At 44.1% G+C, this 24,738-nt stretch overlaps 1 protein-coding gene across 1 annotated transcript in view; it reads right to left on the bottom strand.

Moving 5' to 3' along the window:
- abcb8 (ATP-binding cassette, sub-family B (MDR/TAP), member 8) overlaps positions 1 to 24,738 on the bottom strand; it is a 59,537-nt gene that overhangs the window by 7,008 nt on the left and 27,791 nt on the right. Inside the window, exons 7-14 of the mRNA XM_072569638.1 lie at positions 23,625 to 23,710; positions 16,362 to 16,459; positions 14,464 to 14,569; positions 11,397 to 11,430; positions 10,289 to 10,425; positions 2,351 to 2,445; positions 986 to 1,119; positions 514 to 661 (exon numbers count right to left, since the gene is read on the bottom strand). Coding sequence (XP_072425739.1) covers positions 514 to 661; positions 986 to 1,119; positions 2,351 to 2,445; positions 10,289 to 10,425; positions 11,397 to 11,430; positions 14,464 to 14,569; positions 16,362 to 16,459; positions 23,625 to 23,710 — 838 coding nt within the window. The remainder of the gene's footprint in view (positions 1 to 513; positions 662 to 985; positions 1,120 to 2,350; positions 2,446 to 10,288; positions 10,426 to 11,396; positions 11,431 to 14,463; positions 14,570 to 16,361; positions 16,460 to 23,624; positions 23,711 to 24,738) is intronic.

The raw sequence follows: 24,738 nt of genomic DNA, 5'->3' as shown, positions 1-24,738 counted from the left end.
TAATAAACACATTTACCAGTCTCTGAATTCACTAATGATTACATGCTTCCCTCTCATTTCCCCAATTTAATTCTTTCACGTGCATTACAAGTTTTGAAGATTTGAGGTGAGTATAACATTAATTTAATGCATGTTCCCTGAATGTAATGATGATTTGAGGCATGTTCCTCAAGTGCGATGATGATTTGAGGCATGTTCCTCAAGTGCAATGATGATTTGAGGCATGTTCCTCAAGTGCGATGATGATTTGAGGCATGTTCCTCAAGTGCGATGATGATTTGAGGCATGTTCCTCAAGTGCGATGATGATTTGAGGCATGTTCCTCAAGTGCGATGATGATTTGAGGCATGTTCCCCAAGTGCGATGATGATTTGAGGCATGTTCCCGGAGTGTGTGATTTGAGGCATGTTCCCGGAGTGTGTGATTTGAGGCATGTTCCCGGAGTGTGTGATTTGAGGAATGCTAGTCGTGGACTGAGAACACAACAGTTTTAAGATTTGCTGTCACACTCACCCACAATGGTCATGTATCCATCTGGGAAGCTCTGGATAAAGCCATCTGCATTTGCCTGCCGTGCCGCCTCATAAACTTCCTCATCGGAGGCATCTGGCTTTCCAAATCGAATATTTTCTTTGATGGAGGTGCCAAAAAGCACAGGTTCCTGCAATGCATTCACATGGCTGAGAAAACATCAACCTCATGGACAACTGTCTCACCCGAGCTAGGGTGAGAAACATTAACAACCAAATAAACAAACAGACACAACTCAGACTCTTACGACCACATCATCAGGGAATAACTGATGAGTGAGAGGGAAGATTTACAAAGGTGTAGTTGAAAAGGATAGGAAAGAAGAGGAGAGGTTGAAGGAAAGGTTAGGATAAGGAAAAGCAGCAAAGGTGGTGATGGGAGGGGGAGGGGAGATCAAGAGAGGCCTGGATGTAATGGATAAGCAGTGGGAGAGTGCAAGGGAGGAGGTGCCAACCTGGCTGATATATCCAATCACGTGACTGCGCAGCCATTGTGGATCCAGAGTCCTGATGTCATATCCGTCTAAGGTGATAATTCCACTGTCTGGGTCATAGAACCGCTCTAGCAGAGATGCTATTGTTGACTTGCCTTCAAAGCATTTTAATTACACGTTAGGAAACTGTTTAAAAACAACAAAACTCCCATCCCCCACCTGAAGACTGATTGCTGTACACAGGATGTGGAGGAGTCAGTGTTGGACTGGGGCGTACAAAGTTAAAAATCACACAACACCAGGTTATAGTCCAACAGGTTTATTTGGAAGCACTAGCTTTCAGAGTGCTGCTCCTTCATCAGGTAGTTCTGGAGCAGGACCATAAGACACAGAATTTATAGCAAAAGGTTACAGTGTCACGCAACTGAAATGATATATTGAACAAACTTAGAATGTTGTTAAGTCTCATCTTTTAGAATGGGTTGCAGGTTTCGGTTCATTAAGTGAACCAACTCATTCAGGAGAGGACATGACTGTTGGTGGCAGGAGTACTGTGACTACAAGAACAAGTCAAAGCTGAGGAATCCTGCAACGAGCAACTCACCTCCTGACTCCCCAAAATCTGTCCACCATCTACAAGGCACAAGTCAGGAGTTTGATTGATTGCTCCCCACTTGCCTGATGGGTGTAGCTCCAGCAACCCAAGAAGCCTGCTCGATTGGCACCACATCCAGACACTGTCACTCCCTCACCACCAATGTACAGCAGCAGCATGTACAATATGCACTGTAGTCACTCACGAAGGTTCCTTAAACAACACCTTCCAAACCCACAATCTATAGAACAAGGCAAAGGCAAGTTGAAATCACCATAGTCTGACACCACTTGCAATTTCCCCTCCAAGTCACTCATCATCCTGACTTTTCTTCAGTGTCACTGGGTCAAAATCCTGGAACTCCCTCCCTAACAACAGTGTGGGCTTATTGCAACAGTTCAAGAAGACACCTCAGCACCTCCTTCAGGGCAATTAGGGATGGGCAACAAATGTTGGCCCACCCAGTATGGTCCCCGTCCCATGAATAAATTACAAAAAATTATCTGAGTCATTAGCTGTAAAGAATCACTAACATACAAGGCAGACTGGAACAACATTCCAGCTTTTTCCTGACTGACTTTTCCACATCCTGTTTTCAATTATATTTAAAGGGAACCAAAGCGTATGCGGGACAGGAAGGAAAGTGGAGCTGCGGTCGCATTCAGATCAGCCATGACAGAGCAGGTGGACACAGCTGAATGGTCTAGTCCTGCTCCTGAATAGTGTGTCTGCACATTCCCTCGATTACCCATCCCTTACCATCCAAAGACCCACACACACTTTGTCCTTACCTGTCCCAGATTGTCCAACAATAGCCACCATTTTAGAGGCTGGCAGGGTGAGATTGAGGTTGTGCAGCACCACCTGACCAGGTCTGGTGGCGTAGCTAAGGGAGGAGAGAGAAATATCACAAATGTGGGAAATGTATCACAAACTAATATTTTGTGACAAAACGATGGTATCAAATGACTGGGTTATAATAGGAAATATTTCACAGGAAGGTATGGGGTGAAGGCAGACCACTGAAGAACACTGTACTTGTCCTGCGAGTGTTTGATGGGTCAGTGTCATGAGAGCTGCACTGTCAGTTTTAAAGAGTACTTTGTATCTCACCTTGTGCTGCACCTGATTTGGGAGCCTTTCATGGGGACAGTGTAGAGGAAGCTTTACTTGCAGTTTAAAAGTGTATAGAAAGCTTTAGTCAGAGTCCTACAGCATAGAAACAGGCCTTTTGGCAAATTGTGTCCATGCCAACCAACAACGCTAAACTACACTAATCCCATTGACCTGCAGTTGGTCCATAGCCTCCTATGCCCTGGCATTTTAAGTGTTCATGCAGATGCTTTTTAATATTACAAGAGTACCTGCCTCCAACAGCTTCTCAGGCAGCATGTTCCATATTTCTACCAGGCTTTAGGTGGGAAAAAAAATCTCCTCAGATCTTCTCTAAGCTTGGCCCTCACCTTAAAACTAATGCCATCTGGTCCAGCATATCTGCCATGGGGAAAAGATTCTCATGATCTCCTTTGTCTGTACGTCTCATAATCTTGTATACTTTAATCAGATCCCCCCTCAGCCTCCTTTGTTCTAAGGAAAACCAACCCAGCCTATCCAGTCTCTCCACATAACTGAGACTTTTCATCCCAGGCAACATCCTGGTGAATCTGCTCTGCACCCTCTCCAGTGCAATCACCTTATTCTCAGTGTGGTAACCAGAACAGCATATTGGAATTCCAATGTTTTATAAAGATGTAACAAGATTTCCTTGGTGCTATATTCTATGCCCCAGCAAATAAAGGCAAACATTCCTATGCCTTCTTCACCATCCTTCGGGTACCTATGGACTTGGACACAAAGGTCCTTTGTTCCGGAGTACTCCTTACCTTTTTTTTAATATATATTCCTTATTAGACCTCCCAAAATGCATCATCTCACACTTACAGGGAGTAAATTCCATCTGCCATTGCTCTGCCCAATTTACCAGGTGATCAATATCAGAATGTAGCTCGAGACCATTTTCCTCATTATCAACAACACCAATTTTCATCATCTGCAAAATTACTAATTATTCCTTATACATTCACATTTAAATCAAACATATATAACAAACAGCAAGGGCCCCAGCACCAATCTTTGTGGTACACCAATTGTCATCAGCTTCCAATCACAAAATTAAGCCAATTTTGATCCAGTTTGCCAACTTGTCTTGAATCCAGTGGGAGCTTACCTTTTAGAGAAGTCTTTCATGTGGGTCCTTGACAAAGGCCTTACTGAAGTCCATGTGAATCACATCAACTGCACTACCCTCATCAATATCTTGAGTCACCTTTTCAAAAACACATTTAAATTAGCCAGACAGGATCTCTCTCTAACAAATCTGTGCTGATTATCCCTGATCAATCCCTGCACTTCCAAGTGTTGATTAATCCTGTCTCTCTGAATTTTTCCCCAATAGTTTCCCCACCACTGACGTCAGATGAACTGGTCTGTAATTACCTGCCTAATCTCTGTTGCCTTTCTTGAACAAAGGAACCACATCAGCCATCTTCCAGTCACCTGCAGCCAGTGAAGCACTAAATATCTTGTCAGGGCCCCAGCAATCTCCTCCTTTGCCTCCCATAGCAGCCTGGGATACAAATCCTGGGGATTTATGCGCCCATGGAAGATATAGAATGTGGGGAAACAGATGGTGACATATTGAAAAAAATGTTTGTATTACAGAGGAGGAAGTGCTAGATGTCTTGAAATGCATAAAAGTGGATAAACTCCCAGGACCTGATCAGGTGTACCCTAGAACTCGGTGGGAAGCTAGGAAAGTGATTGCTGGGCCTCTTGCTGAGATATTTGTATCATCGCTGGTTACAGGTGAGGTGCCAGAAGACTGAAGGTTGGCTAACATGGTACCATTATTTAAGAAGGGCGGTATGGACAAGCCAGGGAACTATAGACCAGTGAGCCAGTGGGCAGAGTGGTGGACATGATCTATATGGATTCTGGATTAGTGGTGCTGGAAGAGCACAACAGTTCAGGCAGCAGACTAATGATCTATCTGGACTTCAGTAAGGCATTTGACAAGGTTCCCCATGGGGGACTGGTTAGCAAGGTTAGATCTCATGGAATACAGGGACAACTAGCCAGTTGGATACAGAACTGGCTCAAAAGGTAGAAGACAGAGGGTGGTGATGGAGGGTTGTTTTTCAGACTGGAGACCTGTGACCATTGGTGTGCTACAAGGATCGGTGCTGGGTCCACTACGTTTCATCATTTATATCAGTGACTTGAATATGAACATAGGAGGTTTGGTTAGTAAGTTTGCAGAAGACACAAAAATTGGAGGTGTAGCAGAGAGGGAAGAACACTACAACGGGATCTTGATTGATGGGCCAATGGGCTGAGGAGTGGCAGATGGAGTTTAATTTAGATAAATGCGAGGTGCTGCATTTTGGGAAAGCAAATCTGAACAAGATTTATACACTTAATGGTAAGGTTTTATGGAGTGTTGCTGAACAAAGAGACCTTGGATTGCAGGTTCATAGTTCCTTTAAAGTAGAGTTGCAGGTAGATAGGATAGTGAAGAAGGCATTTGGTATGCTTTCCTTTTTCGGTCAGAGCATTGAGCATAGGAGTTAGGAGGTCATGTTGCGGCTGTACAGGATGTTGGTTCGGCCACTTTTGGGATATTTCATGCAATTCTGGTCTCCTTCCTATCGGAAGGATGTTGTGAAACTTGAAAGGGTTCAGAAAAGATTTGTAAGGATGTTACCAGGGTTGGAGGATTTGAGCTATAGGGAGGGGCTGAACAGGCTGGGGCTATTTTCCCTGAAGCGTTGAAGGCTGAAGGGTTACCTTATAGAGGTTTATAAAATCATGAGGGGCAAAAATGGTATAAATGGACAGTCTTTTCCCTGAGGTGGGGGAGTCCAGAATTAGAGGGCATAGGTTTAGGGTGAGAGAGGAGTGATATAAAAGGGACCTAAGGGGCAACTTTTTCACGCAGAGGGTGATGCGTGTATGGAATGAGTTGCCAGAGGAAGTGGTGGAGGCTGGTACAATTGCAACATTTAAAAAGCATCTGGATGGGTATATGAATAGGCAGAGTTTAGAGGGATATGGGCCAAATGCTACCAAATGGGACTAGATTAGGTTGGGATATCTGGTTGGCATGGATGAATTGGACCAAAGGGTCTGTTTCCATGCTGTACATGTCTATGACTCGATGACTCTTTATGCCTGTTAAAAAACACTTAATATCTCCTCCTTATTAGTCTTAACATGTTCGAGAACCTCACCATCCCAACTGAAACCCCCTGCTACAATATCTTCCCCTGGGTGAACACAGATGAGAAGTATTCGCTTCAGACCTCACCTATGTTGACTGGCTCCACATACAGGTTGCCCCTTTGGTCTCCCAGTAGGTCCCATCCTTTCCTTGGTAATCCCCTTCTCAGGGTAGTGTCCTAGGTTCAACCATCTTCAGCTGGTTCATCAATGACCTTCCTTCCATCATAAGGTTAGAAGTAGGATGTTCACTGATGACTGCACAACATTCAGCACCATTCGTGAGTCCTCAGATACTGAAGCAGTCCATGTTCAAATGCAACAAGATCTGGACAATATCCAGGCTTGAGCTAACAATTGGCAAGTAACATTTGCACCACAAAATGACCATCACCAACAAGAGACAATCTAACTACTGCCCCTTGACATTTTATGGTGGTACCATCACTGATTCCCCCACTATCAACATCCTGGGAGTTATCATTGATCAGAAACTTAACTGGACTCACCACATCAACAGTGGCTAGAAAATCAGGTCTGAGGCGAGGAATACTGTGGCAAGTAACTCAACTCCTGACTCCCCAAAGCCTGTCCACCATCTAAGGCACAAGTCAGGAGGGTGATGGAATGCTCCCCACTTACCTGGATGAGTGCAGCTCTAATAACACTCAAGAAGCTTGACATCATCCAGAACAAAGCGGCCTGCTTGATTGGTACCACAAGCATCCACTCCCTCTACCACTGATACTCAGTAGCAGCAGTGTGTACTGCAGAAATTCACCAAAGATCCTCAGATAGCACCTTCCAAACCCATGACCACCTCCATCTCGAAGGAGGAGGGCAGCAGATGTATGGAAACACCACCACCTTCATGTTCCCCTCCAAGCCACTCACCATCCAGATTTGGAAATATATCGCTGTTCCTTCACTGTTGCTGAATCAAAATCCTGGAATTCCCTCCCCAGGCGGACTGCAGCGGTTCGATAAGGCAGCTCACCACCACCTTCTCAAGGACAACTCAGGTTGGGCAATAAATGCTGGCCAGCCAGTGATGCCCACATCCCACAAAAATGAGTAAAATATAAACTCTTAATATGGATAAAATACTTAAGGGTATTCCTTAATTCTATCTGCCAAAGATATTTCATGGTCTCCCTTTACCCTCAGTTACCTTTTTAAGCCACTCGCTAAACCATCTATTGTTTTGAAGGGCCTTCCCTGTTTATAATGCCAAGTACCGACATATATTTCCTTCTTTTTCTTTATCAAACAGTCAATATAAAATCACACAGCACAGAAACAGACCCTTTGGTCCAACCAATCTATGCTGAACATAATTCCTCTCTTGACATCCAGGTTTCCTTGGAGTTGCTGACCTTGCCCTTCATTCCTATAGGAACACGCCAGCCCTGAATTCTCACTGTACTACTTTTAAAAGATTTCCACCTTCCAAATATAGCTTTACTTGCAAGTAGCTGCTCCCAGTTTATGTTTGCTCGATCCTATCAAATGATATTGAAATTGGTCTTTCCCAATCTAGACACTTAACTTCTGCACCAACCTTATCTCTTCCTGCCCCTGCTATAATAGAACTATGTATTGGCACAAATAATTCTTCTGGATACAGTTTATAACTACTGCCCTGTCTAAAGTTAAGGCAGAACATACAACAATACAGAACAGTATAGACCCTTCAGCCCTTGATGTTGTGCTGAACTTTTATCCCACTCTAAGATATATTAGTATACAGCTCCTCTCTCTCTGACTGTTATGAGGCCTATCATTTAATCCCAGCAAAATAATTTTTAAAAAATTTCTAAGCTCTACTCAGCTGGAATTGAAAATTCTCATTTGAAAAACCTTCTAGGACATCCTCCCTCATTACTGCAATGATAGTTTCATTTATCAATATACAATGGCCACCACTTCTCATATTCCTCTCCTCTCCTCTCCTCTCCTCTCCTCTCCTCTCCTCTCCTCTCCTCTCCTCTCCTCTCCTCTCCTCTCCTCTCCTCTCCTCTCCTCTCCTCTCCTCTCCATGCCTGAAACGTCTATAACCTGGAATGTTCAGCTGCCAATCCTGTTGTTCTTGGAACCATGTCTCAGTGATTGCAACAATATCTTATCCCCACATACTAATTAATACTCTAAATTCATCCCCCTATCAGTCAAGTTCCTTGAATTAAAATAGATACAGTTTGGCTTTCTGGTCTTCCAATTTGCCTTATCTAGTCCATGTTTTATCTGCCTACTGGACTATCCTGACATTCCTTCCTTATCTGACTGAACATTGCTCTAGACTTTCCACCTATTCTGTGCCTCACCTCCTGTCAAATTAATTTACAAGAGTAGAGGTAGCTTTTCACTTAGTCTAACCCCATTCTGTCCCTGTCCTGGGAGTATTTGTTTGGGATAACGTAGACAGAGCTTTACTCTATATTTAACCCTGGCTGTACCTGTCCTGACAGTATTCAATGGGGACCGCTTCAAGGTAGCTTTACTTTCACTTTAAAAGAATAGAGGGAGAATTACTCTGTACAGCGAGCTCTCATCACTTAACATTGTGATACTCAACATCATATAACGTTATTGTTGCTATTCACCGAGAACCCCACATTTTGTTTTAAGAATCCCTGTACTGCGGAAATAGGTCATTCGGCCCAACAAGTCCACATCGATCCTCCGAAAAGTAACCTACCCAGACCCATTCCCCTACTACTCTCCATTTACCACTGACTAATGTAACTAACCTACATATCCTTGAACACTATGAGTAATTCACTGAACCTGCACATCTTTGGATTGTGGGAGGAAACCCACACAGACCACAGAGAGAACGTGCAAACTCGAAACTGACAGTCACCCGAGGTTGGAATCAAACCTGGACCCCTGGTGCTGTGAGGCAGCAGTGCTAACCACTGAGCCACCGTGCCACCACAGGGTGTTGTTGTGTTGAGATTATTAACTTCCCTCTGCACTGGGCATTCCCGGAGAATTTGTCCTGCAAAACACAGCTTCAGTTACACAATGGGGAGCAGCCGATCATTGGAGGAAAGTCATGAGTTGCAAAGCGATTCTTCCATAAAACCCATATTTCAAGGAATCAATTAACGGTATTAAGTAAGTTTTTCTATGTAATTTATTAAGCAAGAAACTATGGGTGATTTTACCCCCTCCCCACTTTGGGGGCACAATTTCTAATCACAGTACACTTCAAGAGTCCTTGCCACTGATCCAACTCTCAGAGTGAACAGGATGTCTGACACTCCTGTTTATATCTCAGAGTCACAGAAATGTACAGCACGGAAACAGACCCTTTGGTCCAACTCATTCATGCCGACCAGATATCCTAAATTAATCTAATCCCATTTGCTACCACCTGGCCCATATCTCTCTAAACCCTTCCTATTCATATACCCATCCAGATGCCTTTTAAATGTTGTCATTGTACCAGCCTCCACCACTTCCACTGGCAGCTCATTCCATACATACACCATCCACTGTGCGAAAACGTTGCCCCTTAGGTCTCTTTTATATCTTTCCCCTCTCACCCTAAACCTATGCCCTCTAGTTCTGGACTTCCCCACCCCAGGGAAAAGATCTTGTCTATCTTTCCTATCCATGCCCTTCATGATTTTATAAATTTCTATAAAGGTCACCGATACTCCAGGGAAAACAGCCTCAGCCTATAGCTCAAATCCTCCAACCCTGGCAACATCCTTGTAAATGTTTTCTGAACCCTTTCAAGTTTTACAACATCCTTTTGGTAGGAAGGAAATCAGAATTGCACACAATATTCCAAAAATGACGTAATCAATGTCCCGTACAGCTACAACATGACCTCCCAACTCCTACAGTATACTCAATGCTCTGACCAGTAAAAGGAAAGCATGCCAAATACCTTCACTATTCTGTCTACCTGCAACTCCACTTTAAAGAAACTATGAACCTGCACTCCAAAGGTCTCTTTGTTCAGCAATGCTCCCCAGGACCTCACCATTCAGTGATAATTCCTGCCCTGATTTGACTTTCCAAAATGCAGCACCTTGCATTTATCTAAAGTAAACTCCATCTGCCACTCCTCAGCGTATTAGCCCATATGATCAAGATCCCATTATAATCTAAGGTAACTTTCTTCGCTGTCCACTACACCTCCAATTTTGGTGTCATCTGCAAACTTATTAACTATACCTCCTATGTTCACAACCAAATTGTTTACTTTAATGACGAAAAGCAGTGGACCCAGCATCGATCCTTGTGGCACACCAGTGGTCACAAGCCTCCAGTCTGAAAAGCAATCCTCTACCACTACCCTCTGTCTTCTATCTTCAAGCCAGTTCTGTATCCAAATGGCGAGTTCTTCCTGTATTCCATGAGATCTAACCTTGCTAACCAGTTGTCAATCAGGGCTCCCTGACTGGATCAGGTTAACTCATTTGGCTCTCACAGACCTGAAATCAATGTTGTCGAAATGCACCTGTCCAACCAGCACATGCGATGGGATCTGGAATCCCCCTTGAATTGGGATGTTCGATTGCAATGTCAGGAACTCAAACACACGGCTTCCTGAGCTTATCCCACGAATGACCTGGTGAAGAAAGAAAGAGATACGGGTTATTCAGTCAGGAAGGACACCATTGGGCAGGTTCGCACACATGCAAACATACCTGATAGTTACAAGCATTGGCAATGATGCAGGTGGGACTGGGGGAATGAATGGGAGCAATGGCAGTGTTCAGGGACTTTGGGAGGGGGAATGACAGGGAGGGATGGGTTGGGGGGGGTGAGTAATTGGCTGCAATGGAAGACGTTGCAGGAGATGGGGGGGGTTGGGGAGAATAGCTCCCACATATATATAATATATAAAATATGGTGGCAGACAGAAGAGGGGCTGGTGGGAGAATGTGGGGAGAGTTTAGTTAGCAAGGGACAGTGTACTGGGGGTCAGGTGTTGGAGCTGGACTTGGTAGAGGTGAGGGATAGAGAAGAAGGTTGTGTGTTGGGGTGACAGCAGAGGGCTGATGGGTGAGTTAAGTTGGAGAGGCTGGCTGGGATTAGATTAGATTACTTACAGTGTGGAAACAGGCCCTTCGGCCCAACAAGTCCACACCGACCCGCCGAAGCGCAACCCACCCATGCCCCTACATCTACCCCTTACCTAACACTACGGGCAATTTAGCATGGCCAAGTCACCTGACCTGCACATCTTTGGACTGTGGGAGGAAACCGGAGCACCCAGAGGAAACCCACGCAGACACGGGGAGAATGTGCAAACTCCACACAGTCAGTCGCCTGGCAGGAATTGAACCCAGGTCTCTGGCGCTGTGAGGCAGCAGTGCTAACCACTGTGCCACCATGCTGCCCATTAGAATGGAGTAAAGAAGATGAGGGACAGGTAGGGCTGGTGTGGGAGTGTGGGGTGGAGATGGAGTAGGGGCTTCTATCTAGGTGTTGCATCATGATGAGGCAGAATGTGCTATGGGTGTGCTTGTATTTGCAAGGGGGCTGGGAAGATAATGGTTTACTAGGCACATGATGATTGTAGATTTAAGGACTCACCTGTCCAAATGTGATGGAGATATTCGCCAAAGACCTGTAGCAGTGCAGAAAGAAATCATTACTTGACCAAGTCAGATAAAGAAAGATATTAGGGCAGAGGTTTAGATATACCCAGTGAAAATACCACAGCTAAGAACCTGGAGCTGATCTGTCATGAGCACTGGAATCTCTCATTGATATCACCATAGGTCAGTGACAGGGACCCAGAGCTTACTTCTCATTTCCTGCCCAACTCTGTTTATTGTGTTTTAGGTACAGGCCACACTCATTAACCAGATGGTCTATTGTAAATTTAACTTGCAGAGCACATTTGATCAGTTCTTTAGTGGAGTCTTATCTAAGGCATTGATATAGAGTTTCAAAAGCGCTCTCTCTACTCTTTTAAATGGAAAGTAAAACTCCCTCAACACTGAAACAACTCCAACACCAGTCACCCTTTACTTAGAGAGTCCTTGACACTGATCCAGCTCCCAGAGTAGTCAGAACCTCTGATACTCTTGCTTATAAGTCAGCCAGGGCTCCCCGATTGGACTAGATTAACAACCTCAGTCAAGGAACTCATTCTGTGAGGTCCACCTGGTTGACCTCGTTACAATCACTACAGACACTGTTCCCATCAAACACCCCCCAGGTCAGGGACAGCATGAGGTTAGACACAAAGTCAGGCTTCCTCTGCATTGTCGCCGTCAAACATTCCCAGGAGAGGGATGTCGAGGGATTGGATACAGAGTAAAGCTCTCCCTACAATGTTCACGTTAAACATTCTCAGAGCAGATACAGCACAGTCCGAGATACAAAGTAAATCTCCCACCAGTCTGGGACTGCAGTTGAATGGATAAAGCAGATTCTTCCACTCAGACCAAGTTATTGATTTGAATCCAGGTCCCTGAGGAAGAAAGAAGCCTGCAATCATGCTCTGGTTATGGAAAATAGGAAACATTAATTCATGCCTGTCTCTCCAAGATCAACTCAGCTAGTTTCACTTTCACACCCTTTTCCTAGAACTCTGCAATGTTTCCCTCATCAGATCATAGTCCAATTCTCATTCTAAGGTCATTATTTTATCTGCCACTACTGTGCTCTAAAGCAGTCTATTCCAGATCTTAACCATTCGCTGTTCATAGAATTCATCATGTCATCATTACTTATTTTGACAATCACCTTAAATCGGTGTCCTCTGGTTCTCAATCCTTTTGTCAAAAAGGATGGCTCTTTCCACCTATTCATTCAGACCCCTCTTACTTCCAAATGTCTCTTCAAGTTTCCTCTCAACTTTCTCTCTTCCACTGAAACCCATCCAAGCTTCTCCAATCTATCCAGATAAACAAAGACCCTCTTACTTGTAAACATTCTGATAAATCTCTTCTGCAATTCAATTCTTCCTCAAGCACAATGCTAAGAATGAGCCACTATATTCCAGCTGAGGCTAAATCAGTGTTTTACACTGGCTTAACACAGAACTTCCTTGCTTTTGAATTCACTGTTGCAAAATCCAGGATTCCAAATCCTTCTTAGACCACTTTCTCAGCCTGTCCTGTCACCGACAATGATCTATGCACATATACCCGGTGCCTCTGCTCTGGCACCCTCTCTCCTTTATAAAGCTACTTTACATTGTCTCTTCAGGTTTTCCCTGCCAAAATACACACTTCTTTCCATTACATTTCATCTGTCACTTGTCTGCAAATTTCAACAGCTTGTCCATGTCCATTTGATATTTACCTAGTTTATGCTTTACATATTTCGGTGTAACTTTTAGCCTAGGAATTTAACACCAGAAAAATATGATAAATGCAACTGAACCAACTTGTAGTCCAGTGCATTTAAAAGGAGAGTACCATGTTGCTTTAAGAGTAAAACAGCTAGTAAACTAAAACAAATGGAATTCTGGATTTTTGAGTGTGTCACAACACCTGAAACAAATAACAGGTCAGAACCTTATAGTGTAATGCCCCTACCTCAGGGCCAGCAGACCCAGGTTCAAGACCCATCTACTCCCTAACCAGGCCATTAGGGCTTCAGGATACGAACCAGGAGGTAATAGCTCCTTGCTATGGAAGAAGGGCTAAAAGGAACACTTGAGAGCTACTGACAGTACAGTGTGTCTTTCTCCCTTGTGGTAGCGCACCTTGAGTAGACATGACCCATCTCCCTGTAAAATATAGCGTCTTGTTCCATTTACCTATCAATGTAATTCCAACTTAGCTGGACCAGATCAATTTCACTGATTGACACCAGACCTTCACTAGCCGTTTTTAAACTCGAGTCTGCTCTGAATAATTTTCCACAGCGAATCTGAACCTCATGATACAATGATCATAAGTCCTTAAATGTAACAAATAATTGATCCACCTCACTCCACAGAATTGGTCCAGCAATATTTTTTTTCTGATAGATCGACATGTGTCTGGTTCTAAGTTTTCTGATTATACTTCAGAAACTCTTACCCTCACTGCCCATCTCAGTCAATACTATTGCCTCTTCTGAAAACACTGACAGTCACCCTTTTTTGCTTGAACTGCATTGGAACTGAGGCCCAATCCAGTGACAACAAAGTATTGTAGTAATCCTGAGGCCTAGGCTATTGTTCTAGGGACATGGGTTCACAGCCCACCATGGCAGCTGTGGAACTTAAATCCAGAAATAAATCTGCAACTTCCAGCCAGAACCATCAATGGCACCATGAAGCTACCATCAATTATTGTGAATACCCACCTGGTCTACTATTATCCTTTACAGGAGGAAGTCTGCTGTCCTTCCCCGGTCTGGCGAAATGTGAGACCAGACCCACAGAAACGCGGTCAACTTTTAACTACCCTCTGAAATGGCCTAACAAGCCATTTAAAATTGTCCAGAGGTAACATACAGCTCAAGGGTAATCAAAGATGGGCAACAAATGCTGCCCTTGCCAGAGACACCCACATCAAATACAAGACTAAAGTCAACAAAATTACCCACTGCCCTGAAATTCCCATTTGTTAATGGAATCACTTGGTCTGCTCACTCTATAGACAGCAGGCACTGGGACAACCCACCCTCCTTGTCCAATGCCCCCTAACCAACTGACCTCTGCACAGTCTGTGTAGCCACCAGAAAGGACATCAAATCTCCAGCTCGCAGCTGCTCCTTCGCCAGCATCATTCCACTGACACAGATGGTACCCAGCACTACGCCTGCAAGGGGTAGGCATATTTATTATGTTACCACAATCAACAGACTTAGATCTGCAACAAACATCAACAACTCGCATCAAATCAGTGCTTTTAACCTGAAATGTCACTAACAGTTTTTCTCTTCACAGATGCTGCCCAACAGGTTGTAAATTGCCAGCATTTTCAGTATTAATTTTATATGGAAGAGCGGAATTGTACCTTTGCAATCTCTCCCAGACACTAATCCATCCAAGTGTGGACTTTTTATCCCTTCTAAATTAATTAGTTTGTTAATGATTACCCCCCCTTCCCAACAATCTATGTCCAAGTATCTTTTTTTGATTGTTCCTTCTAATTTCATGTCTGCTTTTGTTAGTCTCCCTGTAATTTCTGAGGCAAAGTAATTGCTCATGACATAGAATTTGTTGTAGCGTAGTGGGCAGCACTCAGAGTCGTGAGGTTATTGGTTCAAAGCCCATTCCAGGATGTGAGCACAAAAATCAAGGGTGACCCAGTTGTGCAGTGCTGCACTGTCAGAGATACTGTCTTTTGTGCAAGCCATTAAACGGAGGCCTCTGCTGTCCGGTCAGATACATGGAAAAAATCCTGGGATTCAATTTGGAAGGAGAGCAGGAGAGACATTACCAACATCAACAAAAAAAAATTATCCACATATTCTCAAATTGTGGTCTTTCCCATATTCCAACAGTGACTATACTTCATTAGTCATAAAGCATTTTGAGACGTCTGGGGACACGAAAAGTGCTACATAAATGGGAGTCTTCTGTTCTTTTCTTTATTAATATTCCTGCCATTGAACTGTCGAAAAAGCTGACCTTTTTAGGGCAGACTTCTACCTTGATTTTTCTTTGGTCATCTCTGTTTCTATGGATTATAATTTCCTTCCATATCCCTTGCCCAGCCGTCTGCCTCCTCTTTCTCACTGTCTGTCAAATTCTAATGGCGTGGTCTTTACAGCCCTGCACACACAACTCACCCCCACAATCACCCCACCCCCGACCCACCTCAGCACCTCCACTCTTTACCCCACTCTCCACCCCAGACGTACTTTTGGGCGACACAAAAGAGAATAGATAGCAGGAGAGTACCTCATGGTCTTTCCCCAACTGACTTGATGCCCGAGTATGTTAGACCAGCAGAGTGTTGACATCAACATCCAGCTACCATTTATTACAAATTCACAAGCAGTTGAGCTTGTTAACAAACTAAACGCCAACACGATAATATAGTTGGCATGTGTAGGCTCTTGTGATGCAGTGGTAGTGTCCCTATCTCTGGGTCAGAGGCCTGTTTTCAAAGCCCACCTGCTCCAGAAGTATGCCAAAGTTGTTGATATTTTTAATTGACCAGTTCAGACAAATTAAGTGCTGGAGAAACATGACAGGTCTGGCAGCATCTGTAGAGAGATAAACAGAGAGAATGTTTCAAGTTCAGTGACCTTTCATCAGAAGTTGGGACACTGTAGCCACGGTCTATCGAGGGATAAAGAATGACATTGCTCACTGCCAGCAGCAGCTCGCTATTGTGGGGTGTCCTTGTTGAGTATCAATCAGGTGTGACACGGACTTTGCTTCCTAGAAAGGGGTGATGAGAAATAATCCTCCACCCCGTGAAAACTGATGCCTTTCCTCAGTCTCGTTCCACACCCACTTTCAATAGCTGTTTCTGGTACACAGAGGCATTCGGTCTCTCTCTTTCTGCATGTTTTGCAATCTCTCTCTTCTCGTTCTTTCTCTTTCCCCTGTTGAGGCGAGTAAAATGCACTTACAGTTACAGTTTAGTTTACACTTACAGTTTAATGAAAAGTTGGATAATCCCTGGAAGATGCCAATTCCGAATCCCAGGATCTGACTCATGCTGCTGGCTTCATCCACCTCTCGAGAGAAAAAACTGACAACACATAAATAATATCAGCTGTCTGATCATCAGCTCCAACAATAATGGTTACATTTCTAGACTAGTAATCCAGGGGCCATGATTACTGACTTGGATGTACAACTTCAAATCTCACCATGGCAACTGGGAAATTTAAATCCATTTAATTTAATAAGCCTGAAGTATTGCTAGTCTAAGTAATAGTGGCCATATCAGCTACCATCAGTTGAAAACCAGAAGAACTGCAGATGCGACAAACCAGAAACCAAAGCAGAAGTTGCTGGAAAAGCTCAGCAGGTCAGGCATCATCGGTGAATAGAAATCAAAGCTAACGTTTCAGATCCGGTCCGGTGACCTTCCTCAGAACTACCATCCGTTGTTGTAAAAGCCCAGCTGGTTCAGTGATAAACGAAAGCTATTGTCCTTACATGGTCTGGCCTACATGTGACTTCAGATCCACAGCAACATAGTTGCTACCCTCTGAAGTGATCTGGAAATAGTGAAGACTGCAGATGCTGGAGAGTCAGAGTGGAGCTGAAACAAGCACAGCAGGTCAGGCAGTATCAGGGGAGAAGGGGAGTTGACGTTTCAGGTCGGCTCCTTCCACTGGTACTGTGCTGTTTCCAGGTGTGCGTATGTGTACTCTCATTGCAACTCTTGTATGGCCTGTGTGGGATTCTTATTGGCCATTCCTGTATGGCGTGTGTGTGTGTCTATGTCTGCCGGTTCCTGCACTTTTACAGTGTGCTTAGGTGAATCTGCAACAGCAGTATTCCAGCCCACTGAGAAAGGAGGCACTTCTACATCTGGTTGGTGCAATGAGGTAGGCCAAGCAGAGCAACTGGCAGTGGGAGAACATTTAAGGGATGATGATCATGAGGATTAAGTGGCTGTGGAAAAGGATGACAAACGATACAGAACAAAACTAATAAGCCAATATCAACATGGTAAGAATGGATCTGGGTTGAATTAATTGAGTTAAATGGGTTTCGCAGGAAAAATTACATGGGTTACCTTCAAAGAAGGGATGGTCCAAACATAGTCAAAAGAGCAAAATCACGCTTGAAAGGGAAAGGTTGCGCAAAGACCTCCCTGGATTACAAAAATGGTAGATACTATGATTTTAAAAAGTATAATAGAAGTATGCTAACGACAGATGTCAAGCAGAAAATATAATTAGAATCGGTCTGAATCTCAAAGGCTAGGTGTTTGGCGGGGGGTGGGAGGGGGGGAAGAGAAGGAGTGAAAAGGAACTAAGAGAAGCAAAGAGGGAGTATAACAAGAGACTGGCAGCTAACATAAAAGAGAATTTCAAAATCTTCTTTAGGCATACAAACAGTAAAAAGGTGGTCATGGGACCAAAACAGACATTTACACATGGAAGCTGTATTAAATAAATGTTTGCATCCAACTTTACCAGAGAGGAAGATGCTGACCAGGCCACAATGGGAGATAATGCAGTCACTATAAGAATTTAAAATCTACAGGATAAGATATTGATTGGCTAGTTGTACTTCAAGCGGACAAGATTTTGGATTTCAATCATAAAATAATTCAGATAAGACAATTTCGCCCATCAAGCCTATACTGTCAAAACTATGCTAAATCCAGCACTAGATCCATAGTTTGAATGTTATGACATTTTCAAGTGCTTAAACATGTCTCGTTAAAGAATGTGTGGTTACCCACCTCAAATATCCTCCCAGGCAATGTGTTCCAGAACCCTACCACCCTCGGGATGAGATTGGTAAAAGAAGCAAAAGTGATACAAGGAAAACATTTTGATGCAACAAATGGCTAGGGTTTAGAATGCTGCCTGAAAACTGTACTGGAGGCAGGGTCAAGTGGTGTACAGAGGACCTCCAATTTACAAATGTCTCACTTATAAAAGCTTGTACTTATGAACACTCTCTCAGACAGGAGTGTAATTTTAAAGGTCCAACACATAAATGTTTCCTGTGCTTATGAAGGACTAAGTTAAGTCCTGCATTGTTCCAAGTTGCTTCCAAAGCAACTTGCAAATGGACTCCAGAACAGAAGAGATTTACAAAATTTCAAAATGGAATTAGATGGTTGTTTTGGAAGGAATAATGTGCATGATTATGGAGGGGAGGTGGCAGAATGTTGCTAAATGAGTTGTTCACTGGGGGGAGATAGTAAGAACTGCAGATGCTGAAAAACAGAATTGATAAAAAGTGGAGCTGGAAAAGGACAGGCAGCATTAGAAAAGCAGGAAAGTCAACTTGATGAAGGGTCCCAACCCAAAATGTCAACTTGCTTGCTCCTCCGATGCTGCCTAATCTGCTGTGCCTTTCCAGCTTCACTTTTTATCGACTGCTCACTCGGAGGGATGGTGTAAACATGATGAACCAAGTGTGAGCTGCAGAGAGTGAAACGCTGAGTGTTGAGGGGAGTATGGGAGTTTCAGGGAGAGAGGTATTGCTGTGTTTTATTTCCCTTATTATCCTCACAGGTCCAGTGGGGGCAAGAATAGACCAGATGCAACAGTTCAGAAAATGAGTAGGACCATCAAGTGCAGCTGATTGGTGAACAAGTCATGGTGGACATTTCCAGGTATTATTTTGTAAGTCTTTGTTTAAGCAAGGGTAGGGACTTATTTGTTTAGCTTTCTTAAAAAAAGTCTTCTAAAATGTTGAAACTCTAAAGAGTTCAGTCAGAGCTCCAAGCCATGGTTTGCTCCTCTTGCTCCACGTCGAAGGCCGACCACATTTCCAGTGCCCAAAGCCAGGGATGCATAGGAAGTGTGTCCAGCTGCAGCTCCTGCAAGCTCAGGTTCCAGAGCTGTAAAGTACCCACGTGTCTGAGAGCATTGTGGATAGCACATTTAGAGAAATGATCACACTGTGGATAAAGGCACCTGAAGAAGGAAGGGAATGGGTAATCACCTGGCAGTCCAACAGAAACAAGCAGGTAGTTCAGAAATCCCCTGGGCTTCCACTCACAAAGTGGTTTTCCATATTGAAGACAGAGGAAAGCATTGGTTCCGATAGCAAGTATGCACAAAGCCAAGCTTCTTGGACCACAAGCAGCCTGTCTGTACAGCAGGGAACAAAAAGGGGAAGGGTAATAGTAATAGGGATTCTGTAGTGAGGGGAAGGTATTGATTGTAACGAGGTCAGCCAGCTAGACCTCATAGAATTTGAGTTCCCTGCTTTGACCAGAGTTACAGCCCCAGGGAGCCCTGGCTGACAGATATAAACAGGAGTGTCAGAGATCCTGTTCACTCAGAGAGCTGGACCAATATCAAGGATTTTCCATGTCTGAACAAAAGGCGATTTGGTGGTGGGTTACTGGCCTCTGTGGATGGTGGGACATGTTCCTGAAGAAACTTGCTTGCAACAGTTGTCTTTGAATTGGGCTAAGCATTTCTGGCATCATGCTGTTATTTGGGAAGAATGTTGTTGAAGACGGGGCTCAGTATGTTGAAAGAATACAATATATTTTCTGGGCAAATGATATTGGGCAGATGAAAAGCAATGAAGAATTCTTCTGACAGCTTGTGGAGGTGATTTTCTTTTGGTCATTAGGAGACTAACTTTCCCTGAGGCACCAGATACTAAAACCTTTCAAGAGTTGACAGATTTAATTAACGAATATTATGACCCCAAGCCTCCTCTGATTTGGAGATGCTATTGTTTTTACTTGGCAATTCGAGAACTGGGGAATCTGTACTGGGATTTTTAACTGGGTTAAGTCTACTGGCAGAGGCACGTGACTTTGGCTTAACTCTTAACGAGATGCTGAGAGACTAGTTGATATGTGGGATTAATGATATAACCATGCAAAAGCTGAAGTCCAAATGGACCTCAAACAGACACTACAACTGGATTTATCAATGGAAAATGCAGCAAGTGGAGTGCAGGGGAACCTCGATTATCCGGATGAGATGTGCAGGCACTATTTCGTTCGGATAATCGATTAAATGCCTTTCCTCTGGGGCTTGGAGTTTTTAAAGCGTGCGAGGTCCTGCCCCCAGCACCGCCCACAGTTCCCAAACCCCTTCCAACATCTCTCCCCCACCCTCCGGACTCCGGTACAAAGCATGTGAGCCCCCGCCCCCAACACCACACCCCGCACACCCCCAGAACCCCGTCCAACCCCTTTACCCACACCCCAGAACCGTGTCCAACCCCACCCTTAGCCCCCAGAACCTCGTCCTCTAACCCAGTCCAACACCATCACCACCCCCGACCCCCAACCCAGTCCAGCCCCTGCCCCCACCCCAAAACCCAAACCCTATCCAACAACACCTTCCCCCCCCCCCCCCCCCAAAACCCCATCCAACGCTGCCCCTCCTGCGCACCCTGCCCCCCTCTCCAGGGAAGCCGGTCTGGACACCAACAAAAAGACTACCGCTGCTGCAGTTGCCTTTGAGGGGTAAGTTTCCAAATAGCACACACACACAGCCACAGACAACTTTTCACTGCAACATTTTGACAGGTTCCACTGTTGCCTTGTACAGGACAATGCTGGAGAAATTATCTGGGGAATTTGGGGATGGGGTGGTGGGGGCCGGGTGGTGGTTAGGGTACACCCCTCTGTAGATCTCCAGGGAAAGTGTGTGGAGAGAGAAATGACGGGATTTTATTCATTTTGAGACGGTGCCTGCTTAACCACTGTAAACAAAAGGCGCGATCACTGTTGGAAACACATCTTTGATGTAATGTTTCTATCAGGACCTCGAGATCTCCTTCAGATACCCATTATCCTAAAATCGGATTATTCGGATAATTGAGGTTCCTCTGTATATGAGTTGCAGGGTATTCCAATAGAAGTGGACCCCCTCACCAGTTTGACTGAGTTTGGGGAACACCACTCGAGTGAAGGCAATTACACAGCCACACTCAGGACATATCCTGAACCAACACTGCACCCCACACACTCCCAGAACCCTGTCCAACCCCTTTACCCACACCCCAGAACCGTGTCCAACTTTCTCTCAGCCCACAGCAGAACCCCAAAACATAGCCAAGCCTCAGCTAAAGGTTAAAAGTTTCTTCAGGATCTTGGTTGGCAAGCCATCGTAGTTACTGCTATGTGAACTCGAGACAGCAGGGAGTCCAACTAGACCTGAATGGAGTAATGGAAGTCATAGGCCAATATCCAGGAGAGTGCATGGAAAGGCCACCAATCCTTAATTTTGCAAAAGACCTCATCTAGACTGAGAACCTATACCAGGGAACCATTACAGACTAAGGGGGCAACTTCATTTCCGGTGTCTTATGGGAAACAGCTAGTTCAGTTACCATTGACCGTAGTAAAAGGCTTCAGCCCAAGCTTGATGGGGTGAAATTGGTTGAGAAAGATTCACCTAAATTAATTTGACACTTTTCAACCGGAAAATGGCTGCCTAATTGAAGTCCTCATTAAATACCCAGAAGTTCTAGGGATTACTAAAAGGAGCCAAGGCCACCTTGCATGTTCACCAAAAAGCAATTCCATGATTCTGCAAGGACCACCCAGTGGTATTTGTCTTACAGGCACAAGTTGAGGCAGAAATCAGGAGGCTGGAAAGCGAGGGAATCATCAAACCAGCCCTGTTTGCAGAATGGGCCAGATGGGCTGGTTCTCCTTTGTGGGGATTTTAAACCCTGTCTACATGTGACATAAACTTAAACTAATAAACTTCCTAAACCCTTAGGTGTATTTGTTCTACAATCTTGAGCCAGAGAACAGACCAGTGAGTCTCACGTCTGTGGTAGGGAAACATAGTTCATTGAAATTTGCATCACATGTAGACAGGGTTGTTAAGGCGTTTAGCATGCTTATTCTCATTGCTCAGACCTTTGATACAAAGGAATTGTGACATCATGTTGAGTTTGTACAGGACATTAGTGAGGCCTCTTCTGAAATACTGTGTCCAGTTCTGGTCACCCTGTTATAGGAACATTATTATTAAGCTGGAAAAAATTCTGAAGGAGAGTACCTATCTCCACTTGGATAGGCAAGGCTTGATCAAACCTGTCAGAGAGAGGTCATGCCTAACAAATTTGATTGTTTTTTTTTAAAAAGGTGGCGATCAGGCACGTAAAAGAGGGTAGTGCAGTTAATAAAGTTTATATGGATTTCAGCATAGCCTTTGACAAAGTTCCACATAGGACTTATCAGGAAGACACATGGGATACAGGGTTATTTGATAGAGTGGATTCAAAAGTCTCTCAATTGTAGTAGACAGAGTGATGACAGAAGGCTGCTTTAATGACTGGAAGTCAGTGTCCAATGGGGTACACAGGGATCCATGCTGGGTCCCCTATTGGTCATCATTTTATATAATTGGCATTGATGACTATGGTGGGGGTGGTGCTGATTAGTTAGTTTGCAGATCACACAAAGATTGGAAGTGTGGTTAACAGTTAAGTTGAATGTCTTGGGCTACTAGAAGATTTGAAAGAAGATTGTGAAATCGGCAGATAAGTGTCAGATGTAATTCAATCCTGAAAAGTGTGAGGTGATACATGTTAGAAGGAGTAATTTGACAAGAAAGTATTTAATGAATGACATGATACGAGGAAGTTCTGTGGAACAAAGGGACCTTAGTGTGTTTGTCCCATCGATCTCTAAAGGTGAAAGGTCATGTTAGCAGGATGGTGAAAAAGGCACATGGGAATCTTGCCTTTATCAATCGAGGCAGAGATTACAAGAGCAGGGAAGTCATGATGCTACCTGGGATGGAAAATGTAAGTTATGAGGGAAGGTTAGTTAGGCTCAGGGTGATTTGATTGAGGTGTACAAGTTTGAGGGACATGGATAAAGAGCAGCTATTCTGCTTAGGTAAACAGTCAGTTGTGAAAGGACATGAATCGCAGAAGGTTTGGCGGGGGGAAGAGGGAGAGAGATTTGAGAATGTGAGGAAGAACATTATTAACCCAGAGGGTGTGGACAGTCTGAAATATACGGCCTGGGAGGTGGTAGATGCTTCACATCATCTAAAAAAATTTTTTTGGATATGTACTTGCTATGTCGTAGCATTCAAGACTATGGGCCAAATGCTACTAAATGGGATTAGGTTAAAGGTCAGGTATTTTTCATGTGTCGGTGCAGATTTAATGAGCAGAAGGACTTCTTCTGCATTGTATAATTCTATGATGACCTTTTTCCTCATTGTAACAATTCCGTGATCCTGTCTAAATTCTGTTGCAACTGTACTTCTGCTACTTACTTAATTTCCAGATCTTCCATTGCAAATGCCTTCACTGTCCGTATATTTCCCAGTGCCTCATCTGCAAGACATGTCGCCTTGGCAATCTGGAAATAATTTGTTAAAACAATCCTCAATGACATTCAGTAAAGTCAGAAACCCACTCCATTCAGTGACCTACAGTTTGAAACATGAAGAAATCATCAAGCTCTATTTGTGCCACCAACAGTATTCAATTAACACTACACTGTCAATTTGGATCCAAGCTAAGATAAAATGCCCACAGTTTATCAGTGACTCAGTTCCTTCCACCCCCATTGTTACAGATGCTCTCCATGTAAACATGCTCGGCCAATTAACAGCCACCACTCATTTCTTATTAATGTTAAATACATAAATTAACAATTTTAGCAACATGATGAATTAGAACATAGAACATAGAACATAGAACAATACAGCGCAGTACAGGCCCTTCGGCCCTCGATGTTGCGCCGATCAAAGCCCACCTAACCTACACTAACCCACTATCCTCCATATACCTATCCAATGCCCGCTTAAATACCCATAAAGAGGGAGAGTCCACTACTGCTACTGGCAGGGCATTCCATGATCTTACGACTCGCTGAGTGAAGAACCTACCCCTAACATCAGTCCTATATCTACCCCCCCTTAATTTAAAGCTATGCCCCCTTGTAATAGCTGACTCCATACGCGGAAAAAGGTTCTCACTGTCAACCCTATCTAACCCCCTAATCATCTTGTACACCTCTATCAAATCACCCCTAAACCTTCTTTTCTCCAAAGAAAACAACCCCAAGTGCCTCAGCCTTTCCTCATAGGATCTTCCTACCATACCAGGCAACATCCTGGTAAACTTCCTCTGCACCCGTTCCAGTGCCTCCACATCCTTCCTATAGTATGGCGACCAAAACTGCACACAATATTCCAGAAGCGGCCGCACCAGAGTCTTATACAACTGCAGCATGACCTCAGGACTCCGGAACTCAATTCCTCTACCAATAAAAGCCAGTACGCCATATGCCTTCTTCACTGCACTATTTACCTGGGTGGCAACTTTCAGAGATCTGTGTACATGGACACCAAGATCCCTCTGCTCTTCCACACTACCAAGTAG

The sequence above is a fragment of the Chiloscyllium punctatum genome, chromosome 5 (assembly GCF_047496795.1).
Source record: "Chiloscyllium punctatum isolate Juve2018m chromosome 5, sChiPun1.3, whole genome shotgun sequence".
Classification (NCBI taxonomy): Eukaryota; Metazoa; Chordata; class Chondrichthyes; order Orectolobiformes; family Hemiscylliidae; genus Chiloscyllium; species Chiloscyllium punctatum.
Note: the sequence above shows the minus strand (reverse complement) of the source record. Positions and strands in the feature narration are given on the sequence as shown.